The sequence below is a fragment of the Elgaria multicarinata genome, chromosome 9 (assembly GCF_023053635.1).
Source record: "Elgaria multicarinata webbii isolate HBS135686 ecotype San Diego chromosome 9, rElgMul1.1.pri, whole genome shotgun sequence".
Classification (NCBI taxonomy): domain Eukaryota; kingdom Metazoa; phylum Chordata; class Lepidosauria; order Squamata; family Anguidae; genus Elgaria; species Elgaria multicarinata.
In genome coordinates, this window is record NC_086179.1 from 30,554,441 (window position 1) to 30,577,930 (window position 23,490).

The 23,490-nt window shown below is 43.2% G+C and overlaps 1 protein-coding gene across 1 annotated transcript in view; it reads right to left on the reverse strand.

Annotated features, from left to right (window-relative positions):
* The window catches only part of SYN3 (synapsin III), a 229,331-nt gene that overhangs the window by 182,475 nt on the left and 23,366 nt on the right, over nucleotides 1-23,490 (reverse strand). The window contains exons 4-5 of the mRNA XM_063133450.1: nucleotides 11,380-11,536; nucleotides 4,697-4,786 (exon numbers count right to left, since the gene is read on the reverse strand). Of these exons, the coding sequence (XP_062989520.1) occupies nucleotides 4,697-4,786; nucleotides 11,380-11,536 (247 nt within the window). The remainder of the gene's footprint in view (nucleotides 1-4,696; nucleotides 4,787-11,379; nucleotides 11,537-23,490) is intronic.

A 23,490-nucleotide genomic window follows, 5' to 3' on the forward strand; every position in this document is an offset into this window, starting at 1 on the left:
GCATAGTCAATCAAAAAATAAATGGGAAGTTCCCTCGTATGAGCTGCCACAATGGCGGTCGACGAAGAACTGTGGGAATAGGAATCCATTGAAGGATGTGCACTGGGTGGGGGAGGGTTCCCGCTAAAAATCTCAGCTATGGAAGTTTCATGAATCAAGCTTCATGCAGGCACAGAGACTACGATTAAGAACAAATAATTGCAAATGGTCCATTGGAAAGTTCACAACTCATTTTGGCCTTGGATTATTTTGATACAATATCCCATAATTAGGGATGTATATGAGTTTCTTCTCTGACAAAATCTTTGCAGGTTCTGAATCACCAGAACATTTCCTCAGAGTAGCACTGATAATGTCAGGATCTGTAGTTTTGCTGGATTTCTATTTTTACAATTTACAATGTAAAGAATGATGAACGAGTTCAAACAAGGAAGGAAGGAAATCATTACATTAAACCAAGTCCTGGAGTACTATTCAAAGGCAAAGTAAATAATTCAAAGGAAGAAACAAAATTCTTGCACCTAGATTGTATCTTTTGCTGCTGTGCTCTTTATGGGGATTCATATTAAATAAATACAGGAAGAAAAAATGCTTCCTGGGGAAGGGAATCTTTGTATTTATTTAATTCTCCCACTAAGATTATATCTTTAAAAATACATGCTTACTTTATGGGGACTATAATAATGAGAGGATGGGCCTGTTCAGACAGCACACTAAGCCATAGTTAAGCCACTAACCCTTTCGCACCAAGTGGTTAATGAGTGTGTTTAAACCATGATTATGTAGCCACCATGGTTAGGAATGGTTCACATGACATGCTAAGCCCTAATGTTTAGCTCAAAATGCTTAAGCACCGTGGCTTAGCATGTCACCTGAACAGGGTCGATGCGTGTCTGCCCCTCCCTCCGTCACCACCATAGCTCCAAAACTGAAACCTGAAACTTGATGTGTATACTAAAAAGGACCCTGGGGGTGGGAGCCTCGGGATTACTTTTTAAATGCATTAAGTAACTTTAATTTCAGTGTGTCCAATGTGCCCATGTGCTTGAAGCCTGCAGTACTTTTTCAGCCGGTAGGGACAGACTTTCCTAATTAGCACATAGCTTTGCAATTCATACATGATGAAACCAGGGGAGAATAGCAGGCCAAAAGACAGAGTTAAAGGCCTGTTCCCCTCTCTCTTGGTGTGGGGCAGCCCTCACTTCAGGGGAATGGTGTATCAGACTTCTCCCTTAAGGGGCTACAGGAGTGCCCCTGGTAGGGGCCATGTTTTAGTGTACCAGTGGGTGTGGCTTCACTCAGAGGGAACAAACACAATCTGTCCAGCTTCCTGACAACTATGTAGGTTTGCTTGAAGGCTTTGCTGTTTCAAATTAAGGGCTAGTTAGTAAGCTGAGGGACAGAATAATATGCCTCCTCCTTCGCCCCTGCTATAGGGCAGCCACCTCTCAGGGGAATGGAGTGGGAAGACCTCTCCCTCATGGGGCTATACAGGTGCCCCAAGCAGGGCTGGGCAGAGGGGGGGCAGTGGGGCCAGTTGGCATGGGCCTACGATTTTGAGGGAGCCTACTCCGAGTCCCCCTGGTAGAGGCAAAGATGTCTTATATACATCTTGGAAAAAAGTGCCTGCCTTTACCTTTTTTATAAATCATTCTAGTTCATATGTATTTAGAACGGTTTAAAAAATACTTAATGAGCAGTTTGAAATGGAGCCTGCATTTCCCATCTGGCCCGGGTCTATTACCAGCTTTGCCCAAGGCAGGGGCCGTGCTTGTCGCTAGGGGTGTTAGTGGCCATGGTTTCATCAGACTGGGCAGGCATAATGCGTCCAATTCAGACAGCTGCAAATGTTGGCTTGCAGCCTTTGCTACATTAACGTAAGGGATATTCCCACCCGTGTGAGTCAGTTTGCTGGTATTAAATAAATAGAGGAAGGGGGGAGCTTCCTGGGGAAGGGAATTATTGTATTTGTTTAAAACACGTTAATTTTAAATTTGTTTTAAACATGTTTTACACTATGCCGGAGTACTTGTACACCCCTGCAACAAGTCAAAATATCATCATCAACAACCACAACACAGGAAGAACATTTTTGGGGTGGGTGGGGTCTTTGGGGAAGCAGTATCTACCTATTTGCTTAGTTTATGCTGTGCTTGGGCACAGGTGTGCTTTTGAAGAAAGGATATGTACAGAGCATAAGTGTGAGGGTGTAGGTGTAAATTCCATTCTCAACATATTATTCCATTATTACTATTTTTTGGCCAGAAGGCAACCAAAGGAGAGCTTTATGTGTAGCAGGATCTTAGAAGAAGAAAGGCGCAGAATTGGGGGAAATGTGCTCATCCCTAACCATAGTGGAAGTCAACTGTTCTCTGCTGTAGGCACACAGATCCAGGAGTTTATGGAGAAAGCCATAAACTGGGGATGAAGATTGCAGGAACTGAGTGTGCTGCTAGGTGGAAGGCTCTGAGTGCTACCAATCCAAAGACATTATACAACTTAACACATTTACTACGGTAAGAAAAAAAGACGGAAGAAGTGGTGGAAAGACACGGGAGGCTTACAAAAGGAAGAAGATTATATTTGAAGCCTCCTGTAAATAACATTCCGTATATGAGGTGGGATGATTGCACAATAAGGGACAGAAAGGAGATTTTCAGGATTAGCTGAACTGAGTAGCCATTTCCATCTTCTCCAGTATCCTCACTTCTTCTCATGCAATAGGGCCACTTTCCTGACATCCTCACATCCTCATTGGCTGCTGATGGTCCAGTCCTGGCAGCTCATAATTCTGCAAATACTATATGTTCTGCAAAAGCTATATAGCTTCTGCAAAAGCTGTATGTTCATGCACAGTATCATAATGGAATATGGTGGCCCAAACGGGTGCTAACAGCCACTGGAATCAGCAGATGCATGAGACAGGAGCATAGGTAAGGAGGTGTGATGGTGTTCGCTCCCTGTAATTTTTATTGAATATGCTGCCCTACAGTTCTAAAGAATATGAGGGTGAAAGTAGTGTTGTGCCAAAAATTTTGACCATTCCATTTTTGCCATTTCATGGGGTGGGGGAATGAAAACTTACGCAAAAGAGTCTGGGAGAGGTGAGAATTTCAGAGAATTTTCTCATTGGGAGGGGTTCCACATACTTTTTAAAATGTAGCCAGTTGTTAAAGGGTCTTCCTTGATTTTATTTTTATATTAAAACACCCCCAGCATTTTCAGGAGCCCAGGAGTGCTTACTGGATGCTTATTGGGGAGGACTGGGTCACATGATCTCCAATAGGCTAAGAACTGCTGAGCTCATCCAAATGCTGCAGGAAGGGGGTGGTTTTTTTTTAAAATAATCTAAAAAATATGAAGAAAGTCCCTCAGAAATCGGCTACACTTTTAAAAAAAGGAAACCCTGTCCCCTTCCCCAAGGAGAAAAATTCTCTAAATTTCCCCCCTCCCTGCGAAAGAGGCATAAAAAACAATGCCGCTTTTGCAGGGAGAGAGAAAGTTCCCCAAAATAGGGGGCAGGTTTCAGCCCAGCACTAGGTGGAAGCTTTGCTCCCAAAGATCTTCCTGAATATTCCAAAACTCTTTTATAAACATACAGAAAAAAGCGAACTAACACATTCTAAATTCATTCATATTATGAGAAAAGAAACTGTGTAAATAGTTATAGGACCTGTTGACATTTTACGAAAATAATGAGCAATTCTAGAGTCTGTTGGAACACTGACAGGATGAAAACCCTCAAAAGGAAGACTATGGGGGTAGGTAGGGAGAATGAAGAATCCTATAAAGGGAGGGAACGGGTCACATTTTTCAAGCATCCTTCGTTGAATTATGCTGATATAGGTGTGTAATAGACTACAGTGATGTTACATATACTGTTAAGTTCTCTTATGCCCAGCTTATTTAACTTACGTGCTCATCGCTGAATCACAAGCAGTACCAGTGCAGCCCCAGTGTTCGAACACTAACCCAAGCATCTTCCCAAATACTGTCCCAATTTGCTCAGACAAGAAACGCATATTCCTAAATACATGGCAGCATTTGTTCTGAATGTCGTCCTACCCGACAAACGCGACATTGTTGACAACAAGGCAGGCTGATGTCATTTTTGAGGTATGGGCATAGGAGGGGCTAGCCAGCATTGGCAGCCAACGTGTTTAGCTGCCAATGCTGAGGAACCCAATATTGTCCTCCAACTGCTACTGCGTTTTTCTCTACAGACAATGAGGATTACCAACACTGTAGTCCTGAATGTTGTTTTTCCTTATGATACTTTCAATGCACAGCACACAGACAGGCATACACAGAATATTATAAGGAAGCATGTTGATCAGAACTGGAGCGCTGGCAGCCATTAGCTGCAGCACAGGCAAGGGGAAGGAGATGGGCTTCGTGGCATCCGGTGTCAGGCCTGCTGATGTAAAACTGAGTGCATCATCAAGAGACTGGAGAAGTACATTAGGATGGACATATCTGTGCAGAGGCACAATGTCACAGCTACCATTTTTTGCAGACTTTTTATGTGCTGCTGAGCGGGGCGGGGGGAGGAGGGGGTCTTTTGAATGCCATTCCATTCTTGCTGTTGCTCTGCTACCTGTCAGACATAGTATATGGTTTTCCCTCTTGCCCGCAGGGTCACAGAATCTTCCACTGTCTATTGTATCATCACAAAAAAGAAACCTAGGGCACTTACCATTTGCTTATGGCTTGGGAAGAATGTCTGCTCTACAAGAGGGAACTTCTCAGGACCCAAAGAATTGAAGATCTTAATTAGCTGAGAGAACTAAAAAGAAAGAAAGAGGATTTATGTAATTTTGCAAGAAGGAAAGCACACACACACACACACACACATCCCATCTAGTGGTCCAAATAAATGGAACCTGGCCTGAAGTAGGGCTATAAAGATCATTCAGCTACTTCCAGTGATGGAGAAAAGTAAATGGGTTGAAATTTGGGATAAACTGAGATGCCCAAAACCAAACCTCAGCTCCAACGCTGGCATTTCCAGCAGCAAGTTTAGTCCCCACTTCAGTTCTGTCCCCTTAATTGCCTCTCTAATGATGGATCTAATGAGTAAAAGTAAAGCACCATCACACAGGAACAATACTGCAAAGAGCGCAAAACCTCAGGTACCATTTGGGGACAGCTGGAAGTGTTGGGGAGGAAGGACTGCTTCTCTCTTTTCCCCGCCTCCACATTTCAGACCACATTGTTCCTCAGGAGCATCTCTCTCATTTTTCTGACCCACACAGTGGTTCTATACACTGGATGGCTATTGCAAGTGGAGGCTGGTGGCTCCGATGTCAGTGGGGCAGTGCATCCGCTCCAGGTTTCAGTCAGAACTCTAAATGAGCTATCCAAGGTGCTCTAACTGGTTATGACTGAAACCCGAAGTGGATTCACGGCCGCACTGACATCAGAACCACCAGCCTCCACTGGCCACTTGCTCATATAACTCATAGAAAAATATCTTCAGTTCTGATAGCAGGACATTTTAACAAACGTTGAGGCTTTCTAATTAAGCAAACTGCCTTTGCAGGATTGCAGTTTGCTACCCGAACCCCCCCTCCCTTCTTGTTCACTACAGCTCCTGAAGAAGGATTCTTTCGAATCCGAAACGTTGAGCTTTTTACATCGTGAAATAATAAAACGTTCATTGCTCATTCGCGCACAGCACCAGAGTCGTCTCTTTTTTCTCCACTATTGTTATAAACAACAATTAAATAGGCCTTACTATGAATGCCAAGAACACAAATCCCTTGGCAAAAGAAGAAAGGAGGAGCAGCTGTGTTACCTGGACTGATTGTGTTCTATATTTATATTCATAAAAAGAAATGTTCTTAAAATACATTGTTTCCCCCAGTTTAATAGACACTGTTCCGTCAGTAACACCTTGCTGAAGGCGTGATCTCTTCCCTCCTCCCAATGCCTAGACTAAAAGCTGTCATGACACTCTTGTCAGTATAAATGCCTCTGCGTCGTCCAACTTCACTATCAGGAACTCTGTGAAGATGTTGGTGGTATGTGTTGGTGCTGGGGGTGTTCATATCTACTGAAATGTACAAGCCCTTGCTCCAAAAACAATCTTACCCATCATTTAAAAATAAATGAGTAACTCTAGGTACTGCCTGGAAAATTAAAGCGCCCAGCCTCTATAACCCAAAGTAAGTGCAAAATGATATAGTGACATTGTATGTCCCTGACATACCACTGCCTGTCATCACAGATCTAAATAAACAAAATGCTTCCTTCAAAGAAAACAATTCAATATTTCAGAAAATCCAGAAATGTTCTACTAGCAACATGTGGCGAAGCAGAACGTCGCCATTATGTTCACTCAGATCAGATGAGAGAGACTAAATAAAATAGCTCTCCATATTCCCAGCGATTATTGTTGGCAACACAGGTTGTTGATGCAGCACAAAGAAGACAGTTTGTTTCTCTTAACCACTCACACTGACGCTGCACATCTGCGAGAAAAGGAAAATAAAACTATTTTGACTAGCTCAATGAGCAAACATAAGAGGTTTGCACATGTGTGTGTATGAGTGTGTGTGTGTGTGTGTGTGTGTGTGTGTGAGAGAGAGAGAGAGAGAGAGAGAGGACAGACACAACAAGCAAAAGAAAGACAAATATTAGCCACCGCGCAGTCATGTAGCACAGTCAAATATACAAACACAAACCTTGTTCACAAAGACAGAGGGATAAATCATGCAAACGGAGCTTTTGCATGATTGACCATTCAGATGGAGGCCTCAGTTTACATGGGAGGTGATAGTGATGTGTGAATCTGTCAATTTCAGTTTCATTCAGTTTCTCACTTTCCCAAACTTATGTCTGGTTTGGCCTAATTCTGTGTCAATGTACGAATTATATTTTTTAAATTTGTATGCATTTTCATGTGCACTTCTCCTAAAGTGTGCATTTTTAGCACACTTTTTCAATGTTCACATTTTGTTCACACATTTGGCTAACGTATTCAGTTTTGCAAGTTATTTCCCCCACAGATGCATTCTATGTATTATTTTCATCACTGTACACATTTTTGTGAGCATAGTTCCATAACAAATGGATTTGGGAGCACACTTTCCCTGATATGCACATTCGTGTGAGCATATATTTTTTTAGTGAAGAACTGTGGCACTAAATTCGAGAAAGAGTGAATATCGGTAAATTCTCATAAAAAATTGGACCGGACAAATTTCTCTCCCATCCCAATCTGGTGTTCTGTTCATGTTATGTTCAGGCTGATCCCAGACATCATGGACCGGAGCAGAGAAATGGCATTAATGCAAATGCCACTATAAGAAGACAATTTAGATATGAAATACATTTCAAATGGATGGCCTGTAGTTGCTTTCCTACTTAGCTTTATTTCCTTAAACTTTATTATATAAGTTGAATTTTAAATTTTCACTGTCCCTGAAGGTCAGTAAAAAAATCAATATTTAACGGAGAACATTTAAGTCTCAATCCATCAAGGAGAGCTAGTAGAGTCTTCAACAACCTGGAAACATAATGCTCCTAACAGGGATCAGAGCTAATAGCATCAAATCCCTGTAATACTGAGTGGCCAGAATGCTTATTCAAAATTACTTTATGTAGATGCATTATACATTAACATACTAATGTCATCCTTCTTTTACAGGCAAAAAAACCTTGCTTCTTATGCAGACATTAATATTGTGTGTTTGTGCATGTATGGAGGGTTGCACTATTGCACTGGTTGCTCCTACATCCTCTTGTCCAAAGGCCTCATGTTAGAATAATGTTTGCATAGGAGCCTACTTATAGATAACCTGAAGGACGTAGCCCTGAATCATAGCACCTGTGAATTCCAGTTTTGGAGTGCACAGGTTGTGAGAATGAAGTTATATGCATAGGATCCTATGAAAATGTAGCATCTAACGCAAGGCTGGCCAGCATGATCATATCCCCAGCTTCACCCCACATAGGCTGTTTCTACACCAGCCCAAAAATGTGGGCTGGTCATGGCCAAGTCTCTGTGTGTCCAAATGACACACAGGGTCTCCTGGGGGCAGGGGGGGATGAGCGCAGGTTTTCCCAGGGAAAAATAATCCCTGGAAAAATCTGATTCTTCCCGTGGTCTCAGGATCAACCCGAGACTGAGGAAGGTGTGGCCGCCCATCCTGGCTTCTTCCATCCAGTAGAGAGAAGGAGCTGGGCCACGAGGAATCGGGGGTGGGAGGGGAGAGGGGTCGGGTTTTTTTTTTAAACACCTCATTGTTCGTTGGAGCTCACGTGCACTCAGGTCCTTTAAAAAATAAATTTTAAAAATGGTGGGTGTGACACCCTCCTTCCTCCTAGGATGTCGCACCCGCATGTGGACTAAGGGGAGGATCTCGTGATCAGGATCTCGTGAGAACCTCCCCCTTCCCTCCCTCTGGTGTAGAAATGGCCAGAGACTATTAACACTGTGCAGACCTTTGTTGATTCCAGGTGGCATCAAACTGTAGATTCTTTCGATACTTTATATGTAGCACATTTTCGGCAAAATAATGACTAGCAGCTTCCTTCTTTCAAATCTCCACTTTCTAGCTTACGTATCTGCAGAATAATGTTCATTCCCAAGGTTTTGCTCCCTTAATTCCTAAATAGTTCTGCTATAATAAAAATCTGTATTTCTTGCCAGGGATGATCTCAGCAATGTGTGTCATGGTTGAAATGCATATCTGATCCACATCCAATCAAATGAGTCAAATACTATGGCCAACCAATTCAACCCCTTTGATTCTGTTCAGGAGTAGTGGGTGAAGGAAGAGTCCTATCAGCATGATCCCATGAGCTCATCTGGTCTGCAAGAATCTGGGCAGCCCAATACAATGAAACAACTTAAGATGCCGTAATAAAAACATTAGTAAGCACAACATCTTTTACTTGGCAACTGAAGCAGAGATTTCTTGTTCTGACACCCCTATTTACCTTACATAAAACCCTGATATAGACACATGCCCCTTTATAGACATGAATTAAGTGCAAGGGTTCCAAACAGAAAAAATGCTGGGCAGGGCATTAAAGATAATCACTGGCACGTTGCTATTAGGCTACTATGAAGACAACGGCCTTAGCTAGACCTACCTGTTATGGTGCGATGGAGGGGGGAAGATCTCGTGATGGTTTTATCGCGGGATCCCCCCTCTGTTCACACGTGGTGTGCGACGACCTCGGAGGGAGAGGCATCGCGCCCGCCATTTTTATTTTTAAAGAGGCAGCAGTGCACGAGCGCTCGTGCGCAAAAGGTAGTTGTTTTTTTAAAAAAATATTTCCCCCGTTCCCCCCACCCCACCCTCAATGGGTGTAGTGCTCCTGAGCCATGACAAACCGCAGCCCGCGGCCACACGTTCCACGATCTTGGGCTCAGCCCAAGACCACGGAAAAACCAGGCCTAAAGTGTAGGGCGAGATCCGGGGCAAGGGAGGGATTATCCTTCCCTGATCCTGGGATCCCCTGTGCATCATGTGGATGCACAGGGATGATCCCAGGGATCACCCTAAGATAAAGCCCTGTCTAGCTATAGCCAACGTAACACAGGACTTAGATGATTTCAGTGCTCCTCCCCACTAAGATAAGAGGTGGTTGCATAATTAGATTCATGGGTCTCTGGAGGAAATAGAGTAAGCAGTAGAGATGCTGGAGAAATCCACAAAAGAATAAAATGGATTTCTATGAATGTGACCTATGGGTTCCACTGTGGACTGACTTTTTCCAAGTTGTATGGATTCTGTGCACTTCCACACTCTTTTTTTTAAAAAAAAAACCTTTCAGGAATTCTACACAAATTTAGTTGTAGAAAAATACATGATTTAAAAAAAAAAAAAAAAAAAAAACACCGGCTCAAAATGACTATTTCTCCTACAGGCTAAAACTTGAAAATGCACATTTCGGGGAAGATTTGCACATTTTCGCAAGTGCAAATTTTCAAAATTGTGAATTTGTGTAAATTTTCAAAATTTGAAAAAAAAATCCAATTCTGCCAATGAGTGGATGGCAGAAAAAAAGGGCACCTGGCAATCCGTGAAAGGGGGGCAGAACAGGTGCCCTTACAAAATCCATACATTGAGGTCTGCCCCCTTCACCAGGTAAATAGCTGCACTTTATTTATTTATTTATTTATTTATTTCACTGATTTGTATACCACTTTACAATAAAATTACCAAAGTGATTAATATAATAAGATAAGAATAAAATACAATAAAATAATATCTGTTGAACAATAACTGACTGGGTCACACCTCAAGAAATGCTTGCTGAAAGTGTTAAGTCTTAAGCAAAGTTAAAACTGTAGATGCTGGCCTGATTTTAATAGGGAGCACGTTCCAGAGGGCTGAGGATCGCAAAGAATGGGCAGGGACTGATCTCTAAAGCATCCTGGTCCCACGTTGGCTAGGATTTGACAACACTTTAATCTTCTGGAATACCTCATTCCAGGACAGTGGAAAACAATAAATTCAGTGACTGACCTGCAACTTGTTGCAACCAATAACACATTCGGGCAGGCCCATGGTTGTTGCAGCACCCATAAAGCCCTGAGTTTCCTATGGCAATGTGCTCTGATTCTCAAGCCCACCAGGATTCTCAAGCCCACCAGGTGGTAAACGTGGGAGACCTCAGCTTCCATCTGTCGGCTTAGCCATGCAGTCTGTTAGGCATTAAGCTGGTAACTTACTACCTCCAGTCTACAAATATTCCTGATACACCCAAAAGCAGATACACACACAGAATGGGCCAAGAGTAAAAGATCACTGAGCGCTCCTTTGGCTTTCCAACCCTGACCTGACCACCACCTGGCCTCTGGCTTGCTCTGAGGATTTTCTCAGAGCGAGCCAGAAGGTGCTCTCTTCCTCTCCCTCTCTCTTTCTTTGTAGAGCCACCTCAGCCATAAAAAGCAACAGGGGCAGCTCTGCAGAGAGCTGGCCAGGCAGACCCAAATGCCTGACTCTGATGGGTCCTTGTTCAGAGCCAGGCATTGTGGGAGGGAGTCTCTCGGGAGATTGCCTGTACTGCCAGAGACCTTCAGGGACACCCCTACCCCAGATGTCTGGCTCTGAGTAAGAACGCACCATAGCCAGGCATTTGGGCCTGGCTGGCTCTTCGCAGAGCTGTGCCAACCACTTTTTTACAGTCTAGTTGGCTCTTAAGAGGGCAGCAGCGGTTATGAGAAGGTAGGCAGCAGGAAGTTGGGAGATGCAGCAGCAAGAGTGGGCGATACATTGGGGGGCTGGGAGACATAGGTGGGGAAAGACACAACAGAGGCAGCAATGGAGGTGGGTGGGCAGAGCCCTCCTGCAGTGGGAGAGTTTGAGCTGGCTCTAAGACCTCTCATTCCATGTAAGGAAGTTAAAGAACACCACTTACCACCCAGGGTTTGCTGCAAAAATTGTAGATGGAGAAAAGCGAATTGACACTATGAACTCCGCCATATTGGAGGCCGATGACAAGGCTTCGAAAGTCCTCTCCTAGCGCCATGCTGAAAGCGTGCTGCCGGACGAGAACAAAGTCAGGCTTGAAGGATCTAGGAGAAATAATCAGAGGATATTTTTAAAAAGTCAGTCAAGGCGTCCTCTTCCTATCCATTTCTTTCCTTTTGCCTTTGGTGGCAGCTTCTCAAGTTTCAAGTGTGGCACCAAGTATTGTCATTATATTAAAATCAATCAATAAAACTCTTCATTGCCTGCAATAATAGAGCTAAGACGACTCCAAACAGACTTCTCACAGTTTCCATTACAGGCAGACTCACGCAGTCTGTAAGAAGAATTAAACATAATAAATTAGGGACAGAAAATCGTCTTCTCAGCAGTTCTCCTCTGAGAAATTCTGGGGGATATGATGACATGCTACAATGTGCTGCACATATGACAGAACAAAAAATCTTTGGAGCTAGACACAAATTTTAAGACCAGCATGTAGGAAGATCACACAAAGCATTTCTGAATGCAGACATCCATCCATTAAACGCACATGTTCACCTTTAAAAGACATTTTTCCCTCATGGACTCCAACACAAAGTCTTCTCTGTGTGCCTTGTCAAGCTACCTCTTGAGCTTGCCATCTTGACATCTCACAAGGACAGTTCAGACACCTAGGGATCTACCTTCACCTGCTGCCTGAATTCCCCTTTCCTGTAGCCCTTTAACAGCTTAAGAACATAAGAAGTGACATGCTTGATCAGACCAAGGGTCCATGTAGTCCAGCACTCTGTTCACAGTGGCCAACCAGCTGTCGACCAGGGACCAACGAAGCAGGAAATGGTATAACTGCACCCTCCCACACATGTTCCCCAGCAACTGGTGCACACAGGCTCACTGCCTCAGATACTGGAGGTAGCACATAGCCATCAGGACAAGTAGCAATTGATAGCCTTCTCCTCCAGGAATTTATCCACCCACCCACCCTTTAAAGCCATCCAAATTGGTGGTCATCATTATATCTTGTTGTAGTGAATTCCATAATTTAACTATGCGCTGTATGAAGAAGTACTTCAGGAATGGCACACAGACATTAATTTCTTTACATTAGGTATGCAGCAACATCTCTGTACATGCCGCTTTAAAACAGTGGTGAGGAACATATAGTCCTCTAGATGTTTTGACCTACAACTCCCATTAATCCTGGCTAGCATAGCCAATGGTGACGGATTATGGGAGCTGCAGGCCAAACATGTGGCAGACAACAAATTTCCCTTAGAACAGTCCCTTGTTCCTGGTCTAACTATTATGATAGCCCTGAATCCTGAAGGCACCAAGTTCAGCTGACCAACACATTTTGACTAAAGAGGAGTTTTGGAACTGAACTCTTCTCAGTACTCAAGGTGAAGCGGGAATAATAAATAATTAGACAATAAGATGCAATGGGCTGCACATTGCTATGGTAATAATAGCCTCCATGAGCAAAGTCCTCAGGCACGAAATCCACCACATGAGTGATTTCAGCTACCTAAGAAGAGCCATAATCTTCCCAAGAATGCGCTGGTTCATATATATCTGAGCTATTTGAAAACAACAATTATGGCCTTTGTATTGCATTCCATGGATATTAATGTTGTTGCCGTAATACCATGAGCTATTATTCATAGGGGCTGTATTAAAAGAACTGACTTGCATTGTTTTACTTGGATCACATCTTTAATTGAAGTTATATTCCAGCCCTGTGTAATAACAAATAACAACTTCAGATGCAATATTTTTATTTGGGACTGTTATAAACAAACAACAAACAAACACAAGACTACAGTGCTTTTAAAATGTTTAGATGTTCAAAATTTTTGATTGGCTTTAGGAGCTAGCCAAAATATGTGGTCAGTGGTCACCACAACTCTTCTCCTGACTTGGAGGAGGTTTGGGGCTTATCTCACACATGCTGAGCATCGAAGCTACTCCAAGTGTCTCAGGACAGGAGTGCCTTCTCTCCTCCCCACTCAAACTTATCTGTGTCACATAGAACACTTCTGAAGGGCAGAATAACTGCAGGGATGTTCTTTTGCTTCCCTTACCAGCTCCAAGCTCAGGAGAAGGGTGGGAGGTTGCCATGCTGATCAGAAGGCAGAAGAGACACTCAACATTGTAAGAAATATTGAGTATCTCTGACAATATTGCTTATAAAGCCACCAAGTGGTTCCTAAATCGTCAGTGCCAAATTTCCCATACTTCTACTTTCCTGTTTCATAGTAATCTGCCATTTACATTGTACTTTTCCCCCAAACACACATTTCCTTAATATTCCATGCGCCCAGCCCTTGAATTGCTATCAGACCTAAGAACACAAGAGAGCCATGCTGGATCAGGTCAAAGGCCTATTTAGTCCAGCATTCAGTTCCCACAGGGGCTAACCAGATGCCCATAGGAAGCGCACAAGCAAGAGATGAAAGGTAGCCTAATCCTCCATGAATTTGTCTAATCCCCTTTTAAAGCCATCTTAATTGGTGACCCTCACTACATCATGTGGCAATGAATTCCATAGTTAAATTCTGCACTATGTGAAGAAATATTTCTTTTCATCTGTCCTGAATCTCCTTCCAGGCAATTTAATTATGTCCCTAGGTTCTAGTATTATGACAGAGGGGGAAAACTTACTCCCTGTCCACACCTTGCATAATTTTATACACCTTTGTTGTCCCACCCCTTCAGACACACCACCCCTTACTTGCCTGCAAAGGAAAAAAAGACAAGAATGATCTATGGGCCTGTATTCTTTCTGCAGGTGTGATTTAGATCAGAACTGTGTCTGTGTGTATGTTGGGGAGAATGGGTCTGTCCTTCAGTGCTGCTGTCCCTGTAATAATTGAGGCTCATGAAACAGATAGATAGATATATACATCTGATAACGTCTTCTTTGTCATGATTTCAAACTTGATGATCAAATGTAAGGCATAAGTTATGAAAAGAGCATCTTGTTCAGTGAGGTCACTGCACACAGTATAATGGCACCCATGACCTAGGGAGGTTGTGGGCTCTCCCGCACGAGAGGCATTCCAGAGGCAGCTGGACAGCCACCTGTCAGGTGAATTCCTTCATTGAGCAGGGGGTTGGATTCGATGGCCTGATAGGCCCCTTCCAACCCTACTATTCTATGAGTCTATGAAATTATTGTGGCTGCTCAATTAACATCCTGTTCGGGAATTATGGGAGTTGCAGTCCAACACATATGGAGAGCACCAGGGTGGGGAAGGCTGGTCTAGATTCATCCTAAATCATAGAATAGTCGAGTTGGAAGGGGCCTATAAGGCCATAGAACCCCCTGCTCATTGCAGGAAATAAGGGGCTGGGGCTGAGAAACAGTAGGGTGACCATCTGGAAAGGAGGACAGGCCTTCTATATCTTCAACAGCTGTACAGAAAAGGGAACCAGCCAGTGTCATTGTTATGCATGCAGCACCAGGTGAAACTCCCCCCTCACCACAACTGTCAAATCTGCAGAATTGTATCTTTCACAACCCGTAAATCCTATGCATCTTCGCTCATGTTGTGAACCGCCCAGAGAGTTTTGGTTATTGGGTGGTACAGAAATGTAATAAATAATTTAAATAAACATTTTTGCAGTAAAATGAATAGTTTTGATAAAGAAATCTATGAAATAGATACAAATGACATTGCACCCCATGATGGAACTTCCACTCCTCCTTCCACGATGTCAAGGCATCATAGGCAGGATTCTGTCATTTTATCTTCAGGACAGCCCTCTGAGGTACATTAGGCTGAGAGATGACCCAAGGTCACACAGTGAGTTTCATCACTGGGCCTGGATTTGAACCCGTATTTCACCAGTCCATGTACAAACTCTATCCATTACCATCACAGTGGCTTTCATATAATTATTCACAACAAACTATTTTTATAGCTATATATCTCATAATAAACAAGAATTTAAGGGCTTAAATATTTTAAAAAGAACCAAAAATGTTGAAAGGGAACGAGGGGAAAATATTTCCCAAGGCCAAGTGGAGATAATCTAGAGTCGTATGCATATACAGCGGAGTAGAATCAGACCCCCACCAAAGCAATTTTTTATTTCTTCCTCAAAACTAGACTCAATAAAAGACCACGATGAAAAGAGGCAAATTAAGATAAGAACGATACATGATCAAAAATAAAACAAATTTAAATAGGACTTTAATTATTCTTGTGATTTTAATTAATTATCAAATATCTGGGTCCCGACGGGCGATAACTCCTTCCGATAAGGAATCTGGAATGTGAAAGAGCCATGGAAGGCATTAATATCCCCCAATCTTTCCCTACCCTTGTCTGGCAACAGTAATTTCTGATTTTTTGGCAGCTGCGTCCATTCCAAATGTTTTCCCAATAACTGTCAGCATCTTTCTCACACATCGGCTGGACGCCAGCTGCTGAGGAGTTAAAGAGGGACATTATTCATCTAGAAGATAAGCAAACCCCCAATGAGAGCACCCTCACCTCCCAGCAGCTGTTTAATAGCAGCAACTGGTGAGGAGGCTGCAAAAGACTGAGAAAAAAAGAGAACCTTCTATCCCAATATTTTTTATTATTATTTTTTAAAATTGTGATGGCAGCAGCTTCAGTCAAAGTAATTTGTCTGACTGAATAATTTCTAGACTTCATATATCACACTGTCTAGGATATTTATGGCCAGATCCCATGAGCCACCATGTTGTCAATTAAGCGTTTAACAGGGGTTGAAACGGCTGCTGTGTCATGACTAATAATATAGCACTGGTATTTAGCCGGGCCGGAACGTTGCAAATTGCATAGAGGTATTTGTATACAAGCAGAAACTATCATGTCCAGCTACAGTATGGCAGTGATGTTGCTGCTGGGAGCCTGGTCTTTTGACTAGCCTCGTATTTACGGATTTTATTGTATGAAGTGGTACATAGGTTTTAATAATAAATAAATATTTAAGCACTAACTTGGTAGTTATAGATGACCAGGAATCACATGAGTGGAGAAGGAATGGAGCTCTCTGTTTCTCTTCTTGCACCCAGGTTAGAAGTCAAGGAGGCTGATGGAAGAGAGAAATCCTCTCCTTGGTGCAGCTATTTTTTCTTTCAGACTGTTTTTTCTTACAGACTATTTCTTTCTTTCTTTTGCTGGCTAATAACTTTAGAAGGTTTATTTACAGGGCTGTATTACACTAATACTCTTTGGGTTGCATTGGCATTCAATTTGCTTCCAGGCCCAATTCATGACGTTGGTTATTATCAAAGTTATGCATGTTTAGACAGGGGGGAAAAGTCCTACAACTCCCAGCATTCCCCAGTCAGCCATGCTGGGTGAGGAATGCTGGGAGGTGTAGGACATTTTTCCTGTTTAAACATACATAGGATTGTACCCTCAAAGTCCTAAGCAGTTTAGGATCTCATAAGTCAAGGATAATCTTTTCCCGCTTGGACTTACCTGTATGCTACAGCTCCTGGATAGGCCGGGTTAAACAGTCCATGACCCTGTGGAGACTCAAGTTCAGGCTTTTCTAGTAGCATTGCCTAGCTTTTGGAATTCCACCCAGCAATGTACCTCACATTCAGGTAGGTGAGCATTAAAAAACGCCCTTGTTTGAAAATGCTTTTACTGGAACTGTTTCCAGTTTCTGATGTTTACCTGCTATTGTGTGTTTTGTTTGCATTTTTGTTTTAGTTTCTATGTGGTTACTGCTAAATTGTTCCATTGTTTTATTCTTTTCCTAGATGATCATGTTAAGAGGAAAGTTCAACTGTAGAAGAAAGTTTAAGCATAACATATTGCTAAAATGATTTTGGTATAAATCATCTATGTGCCATTTTGACTATAAGAACATAAGAAGGGTTGTGCTGGATCAGACCAAAAGCCTATCTAGTCCAGTGTTCTTTTTCCATAGTGGCCAACCAGAGCCTATGGGAAGCCCACAGTAAGACATGAGAGCAATAGCACCCTCTTGCTTGTGGTACCCAGCAACTTGTAATGACTGGCAAACTGCCTCTGATCCTGCTGGTAATATTTAGTGCTTCACCACATGAGGATCACATCCTGCATCCTTACCAGGGCTTCTGCTTCCAGATTCTACGTGGTATTAAGATTAGCTCCTTTACATAGGCTGACATGTGCTGTTTTATTTTTTGGCAAGTTCTATATGTCCCATTTTTCAGCCAGTAGATGGTGCTGCTGTTATCATGCCACTAGGAAGTACATCCAGTAAGTAAAACCCTTCATAGCGCTTCCTAGAGAAAAACTGGATTTCCCCCCGCACTTTACGATGGTGGGATAAAAGATCATAAACCAAGGGAGGGGCCCTAGAGGTTGACGATGACGTGTAAAGGACCAACAAACATCCGTGAATAACCAATCTGGATCGCATGATATAAGCCCCGTGTGGAAAAGCCCATATTCATCATGACTAGTAGCCATCAGTTTCTGTAGGATCAAGGTGCCAACATATAAATACAGAACATCAGTCTCTACTTTGATTTAAATCATGATTTTGTAACACAGATGTCATTGGGCTCTACCGTATTTCGTTCAACATAGTGCACCAGACTGGAAAAATTACTGGCTATTGGAAAGTAATCTATTTAAAAACATCAGAGACAGTGCCAACCTTTGCATCATTTGAAATACATTTAATCAAATGCTAAATCTGTATGAAATGTATGTTACAAGCTGTCTGATGCTGTACAGCATATTCTGTCAATTACAAGACAAGATACATGGTATATTTTTTTATTATTCTTTTTATGTGAGTTCTTGAATGTAAATGTTTTCCAAGTAAGGTCCCTCATTCTTCCAAGAAAAAGTAAGAAAGAAAAAAGAGGGAAATCTAGCGTTCCAGGAGCTTCTCAGAAGTCTCAAACTGGGAATCTGCACATTTTCTTTCAACAGTAATTGATGCAAGGAGGAAATGAGCTTTGTCAGGGAAATTCTGAACTTTAAGTTCATGACTGATTTTATATAATTGTATATATAATAGTGTACATTTTACTCCTTTTAGCCAGAGATCCAAATTTTTAAGTTCATTCAGTGTGATCTGGGTTTGTGTTAACTTGATGTAAAGATGTTATTTTTGTATTGATATCTATTATCTTTTGTAAAAAGTTTGCTTTGTGATGGTCTGATGACGATATAGAAGTAAAAAAAACTGATCTGATCTAGATTCTTACAAAGGTGGAACTTGGAACAGAATGGCTTCAGGTGTGTGTGTGTGTGTGTGTGTGTGTGTGTGTGTGTGTGTGTGTTGTTTGTGACTCAGTTTGTCTGGTCTGAGCTCAGTCCATCACTGATTTGGTCCTGATTTAGTGGCATTGCTTGGCTCAACTCCAAGGCAGATAACTGGAACTTCCTGACTCCTGCAAGATATAAACACTTCCAAGGCAACCTACAGTCCCTTGACTTGCTCTTCAAATGCTGGTTGATCATTATTTGGCTTGTATATACATTTCCCATTTTCCTCCTGCTTCTCTTCGGCTTCCTGTAGAGCACAGTGGGAAACTCCGTCCATTAGTTGAAAGGCATCTGCCCGGCTAAAGCCCAATTTAGCTAATTAAGCCCAGAAGACAACTCCCAGCCTTTGCAGATGTTACAGGTGTGAAGAGATACCATTAACTGCATAAAAGAGTTTGTAGATTGCACAGCAGGTTCCTGTTGCCTCACTACTCAGTATTAGGGCTGCAAATAGTAGTAGTAGCGGTTTCATTCTCTTAGAGACTTGGTCTAATTTGCTCTGCTGTGTTATACATCTGACTGCTTAGTCAGGGGACTTTACCTGTAAACTATTATTTACCAGAGTCCTATTTATGTTTTGTCAAGGTGACCATATGGAAAGGAGGACAGGGCTCCTATATCTTTAACAGTTGTATAGAAAGGGGAATTTCAGCAGCTGTCATTTGTATGCAAACAGCACCTGGTGATATTCCCTCTTCATCACAACAGTTAAAGCTGCAAGAGCCCTGCCCTCTTGACCAGATACAAAAGAGGGCAGGGCTCCTGCAGCTTTAACTGTTGTGATGAAGAGAGAGTTTCATCAACTGCTGCCTGCATACAAATTAGGGGTGTGCACAGACCCCCCGCTCCACGCCGCTCCGCCCATACTCCGCTCCTCTTCGTCGCGGAGCTCCGGCTCCGAATCGGAGCTCCGCAGTGGAGGGGAGTGGCACCAGGTAATGCCGGGAAAAAAGGGTGGGGAGGATTACCGGGCCCTGCCGCCGTCGCCGCCCGTGCGGCGACGGCGGCAGAGCCCGGTAAGGGACCAGGGGGGAGGGGGGGGCCTTACCTGCCTCCGTCCGCGGTCCGTCGGCTTCTTCAATTGAGCCCTCGGTTCAACCAGGAGGGTGGGGGAGTTACCGGGCCCTGCCGCCGTCGCCGCCCATGTGGCAACGGCGGCAGAGCCCAGTAAGGGACCAAGGGGGAGGGGGGCCTTGGACCGCGGATGGATGCAGGTAAGAAGCCAACGGACTGCGGATGGACGCAGGTAAGGAAGAGGAGGGTTTTTTTTACTGGGCCCTGCTGCTGTCGCCGCATGGGCAACAGCGACAGTGGCAGGGCCCGGTAAACCCCACTTACCTTTCTGGCGGAGCTCCGGATTGAGGCGAAGGATCCGCCTTCACCTTGATCCTCTTCGCCACGCTCCGCCGGCCCCCCAATCCTCTTCGCCTCCACCTTATGCAGGCAAAGCCCCCCGCTCCGCTTCTAATTCACCGGTCCGATTAGAAGCAGAGCACATCCCTAATACAAATGCACCTGCTGAAATTCCCCTTTCTATATAACTGTTAAAGATGCAGGATCCCTGTCCTCCCTTCCATGTGGTCACCCTAGTTTTGTTCAGCCTATTTGTTTTTTGACTCAATAAAGTCTGCCAAGCCCTTTACTTTGGTTATAGTTTGCTTTATTCAGCCACTTCCGCTAACAGACCTACCCCTCTCTAGGAGCGGATCAATTCAGGTAATGATGTTCAGACAGATAATCTTCCTTTTACCCCTCCTGTTTATCAGTCACCGCCAGGGTCTTCATTACTACCATCACAAAAAAACCTTTGGCACATTTTGATATAGACTAATAGAATCTGGGCTACCACAATACAAAATGGGATATTTGTTTTAATGCACAAAATACAATAGCTCTGCTTTCTGTTATGCTTGTACAGTGCAAGGAGACACCTATAATTTACCTTGCAAAAGGCCCACTCTGTACAAAAGGAAGATAGAACTTCCCAGCACACAGGATAAGAAAATATCATATCTGGAACTGGCTTTCAGTGAGTTGTGAAGATGGTTTTATTCCAGCATGTATTTTATTAAATTAGCCTCTTTTATGTACATTTTATTCTGCATTTTATATTTTATCATTGTATTTGTTTGCATTATTGATTTAATATTCTTGTGAGCTTCCTTGAGTATGTTTTGTTGCAGAAAGGTGGGTTAGAAATCCTTGGAATATATACATAAATATATCAAATTAAAATTGTCATAAGGCTATATATTTAGGCCATGGCCAATCTGGGATTCCAGTGCAACAGGGTCACAACCCTCTCAAGATTACAAACTAGGACTGAGCAACCAGAAACAATAGGAAGGCCACTTTTAATTCAAGGATGAATGGGTTTAGAATGAGGAAAAAGAACAACCCTCGACCTCTCCATCGTTTTGACTGACGGGGGAATTTTAGCTAGCATCAGGGTAAAGAATTAATGCTGTTAGACAAAAGGGTTGAAATGCAGACAAAAATGACAACATTAAAGCACTGCCTCCCGGCACCAGCAATCTCTTTAAGGTGATTTACTTCATACTAGCCAGAACTGCTTCTTCGGGGCTGACTTATTGCAGTTTTGGCCTCTGTTCTATTCCCTCTTAACTAGGCAAGGAAATCTGTTGATCCAGAAGAGCTACTACTCTTCTATTCGATATATTTCTTTCTATATCTTGACAGAAAAAGACCACAGAATCCCATGGAAATTGTCAGCTCCAGGATTCTGGGAACCCTTGGGTAAGACACCATGAATTAGCCCCTTTGCTCGGAGAGTCTCTGTACCGTTGTCACCAACTGCAATTGCTCCTCCTCCTCATGCTCATACTCATTGCTACAACTTGCTTGCTTGACAGGCAGAGAGCCAACGAGAAGAAGGCAGCGGCCTCTACTGCTCCTCCTTTACACCACCACCATTGTCTGGGTCAAAGGGAGAAGCAGATGAACAAGCAGTTTGCAATGGTAAAGAGCAGGAGCGATTCCAGGAGGCGCTTGCTAATGGGTCCCTGCCAGAGTGCAGAACCTTGACAGGTGCCTGAGCATGTCTACCCTAGACATCACGCTTGCCTGTAGATGGTTATCTAGTTTAATTATCATGCTAAGTTCATTACAGCAATGGTGGACAGAAAATAGATCTCCAGATGTTTTGGACCAATGTCCAGCATTCCTGACCACTGGCTATGTTAGCAGGGGCTTCTGGGGATTGAAATCCCAAACATCTGGATATCTATATTCTGTTTACCCTGAATTACAGTAGCTGGCCCCTGCCAAATTGTACCAAATACACTATAGTAGACCAGCTATACTATAGGTTTAGCTAAAATAATCTACAACTTTGTCCCAGGTTATCTAGCCGTTATATGAAGATCAATTTTATCCAGAGACACTTACAGAACCTCTTCTGATCCCCAGACTATATTTTTAACCTTTGACCTGAAATATTAAGTTTAAATTCACACAGGAGTTTACAGAAATCTCCAGTCTTTCTGTCTTTTTCATTAGGAATTTCTACACAAAGCTTGAAAGGGCAGTGGGGAAGGTGTTCAGTATATAACCAAGTCACTTTGGATCCCCACGCTCCACACAAGCTGTGGGTTTCAGTTCAAACTGTTCTCCACCTGGACATCAACATGGCAGACTGTGGAGACTGCACATTCAGCTTCGTAGTACAGATGTCAGAACTTAACTTTCCAGAGGTGAGGCGCAAACCACAGTAAAACCTTTTATTGCAGTAATTACTAGGGGGACCATATGAAAAAGAGGACAGTAACTTTAACAGTTGTATAGAAAATGGAATTTCAGCAAGTATCATTTGTATGCATGCAGCACCTGGTGAAATTCCCTCTTCATCACAACAGTTAAAGCTGCAGAAGCTACACTAGAGTGACCAGATACAAAAGAGGGCAGGGCTCCTGCAGCTTTAATTGTTGTGATGAAGAGGGAATTTCGCCAGGTGCTGCATGCATACAAATGACACCTGCTGAAATTCCCTTTTCTACACAACTGTTAAAGATGCAGGAGTAATTACAATTAGCTATAATCCTTTACAATCCCAATAAATATCCACAATTAACAGTTCAGAATGAAAATCCTTGACCAGATTCACTTCATGAGCATCACAACTAAAGACCCAAACAGCCCTGGATTCAACAGAAGAAAAAAAATCCAAAAAAGATTCAGCAGGGAAGCTTTCTAGTTTATCAAAGTATTGCTTCCAGCAATGTCTACCGCCGTTTGCTCTGGTTTAAATACAGAGGAGGGACCATTAAGTATCAGTATCGGACTTTTGATCCTCGCAAGGGAAGCCGGGCTCTCAGGCAGTTGCTGCACCTCAAGGGGCACCTATGAAACATCCTCTTTAGTTGAAGATGCACTAAAGGGGCCTCCCCTGAAACTCCCTCCCCTGCAGAGACCTTCTCCTGCTGCCTTGTTCCCACAGAAGGCATCCCTGGTTGAGAAGCAAGGGCCTCCATCAATATCATGTCTCCCAGTTGTGCAAGATAGGCTAAATCAGCATCCTGAGTCTTATCCCTGCTCATAAGCCAGTGGGAGACCTAGGGCGTTACTAGACGAGGCTGTAGCACGCGTTACCTTCCGCAGTCGTGTCAAGGCTTCCAGATGACGTTCACGAGGATCCGTCGTTATCCTGCGGTGAAGCCTCTTTCTCCCGACTTTAAAAAAGTGAGTTCTAGTGCGCCTTTTCCTGCCGGGCCGCGGTAATTCGGAGTACGTGTGGGAGGATGTGAGGTCACTGCGGTCCGCACTGGTCAGGAAAAGGCATGCTAAGG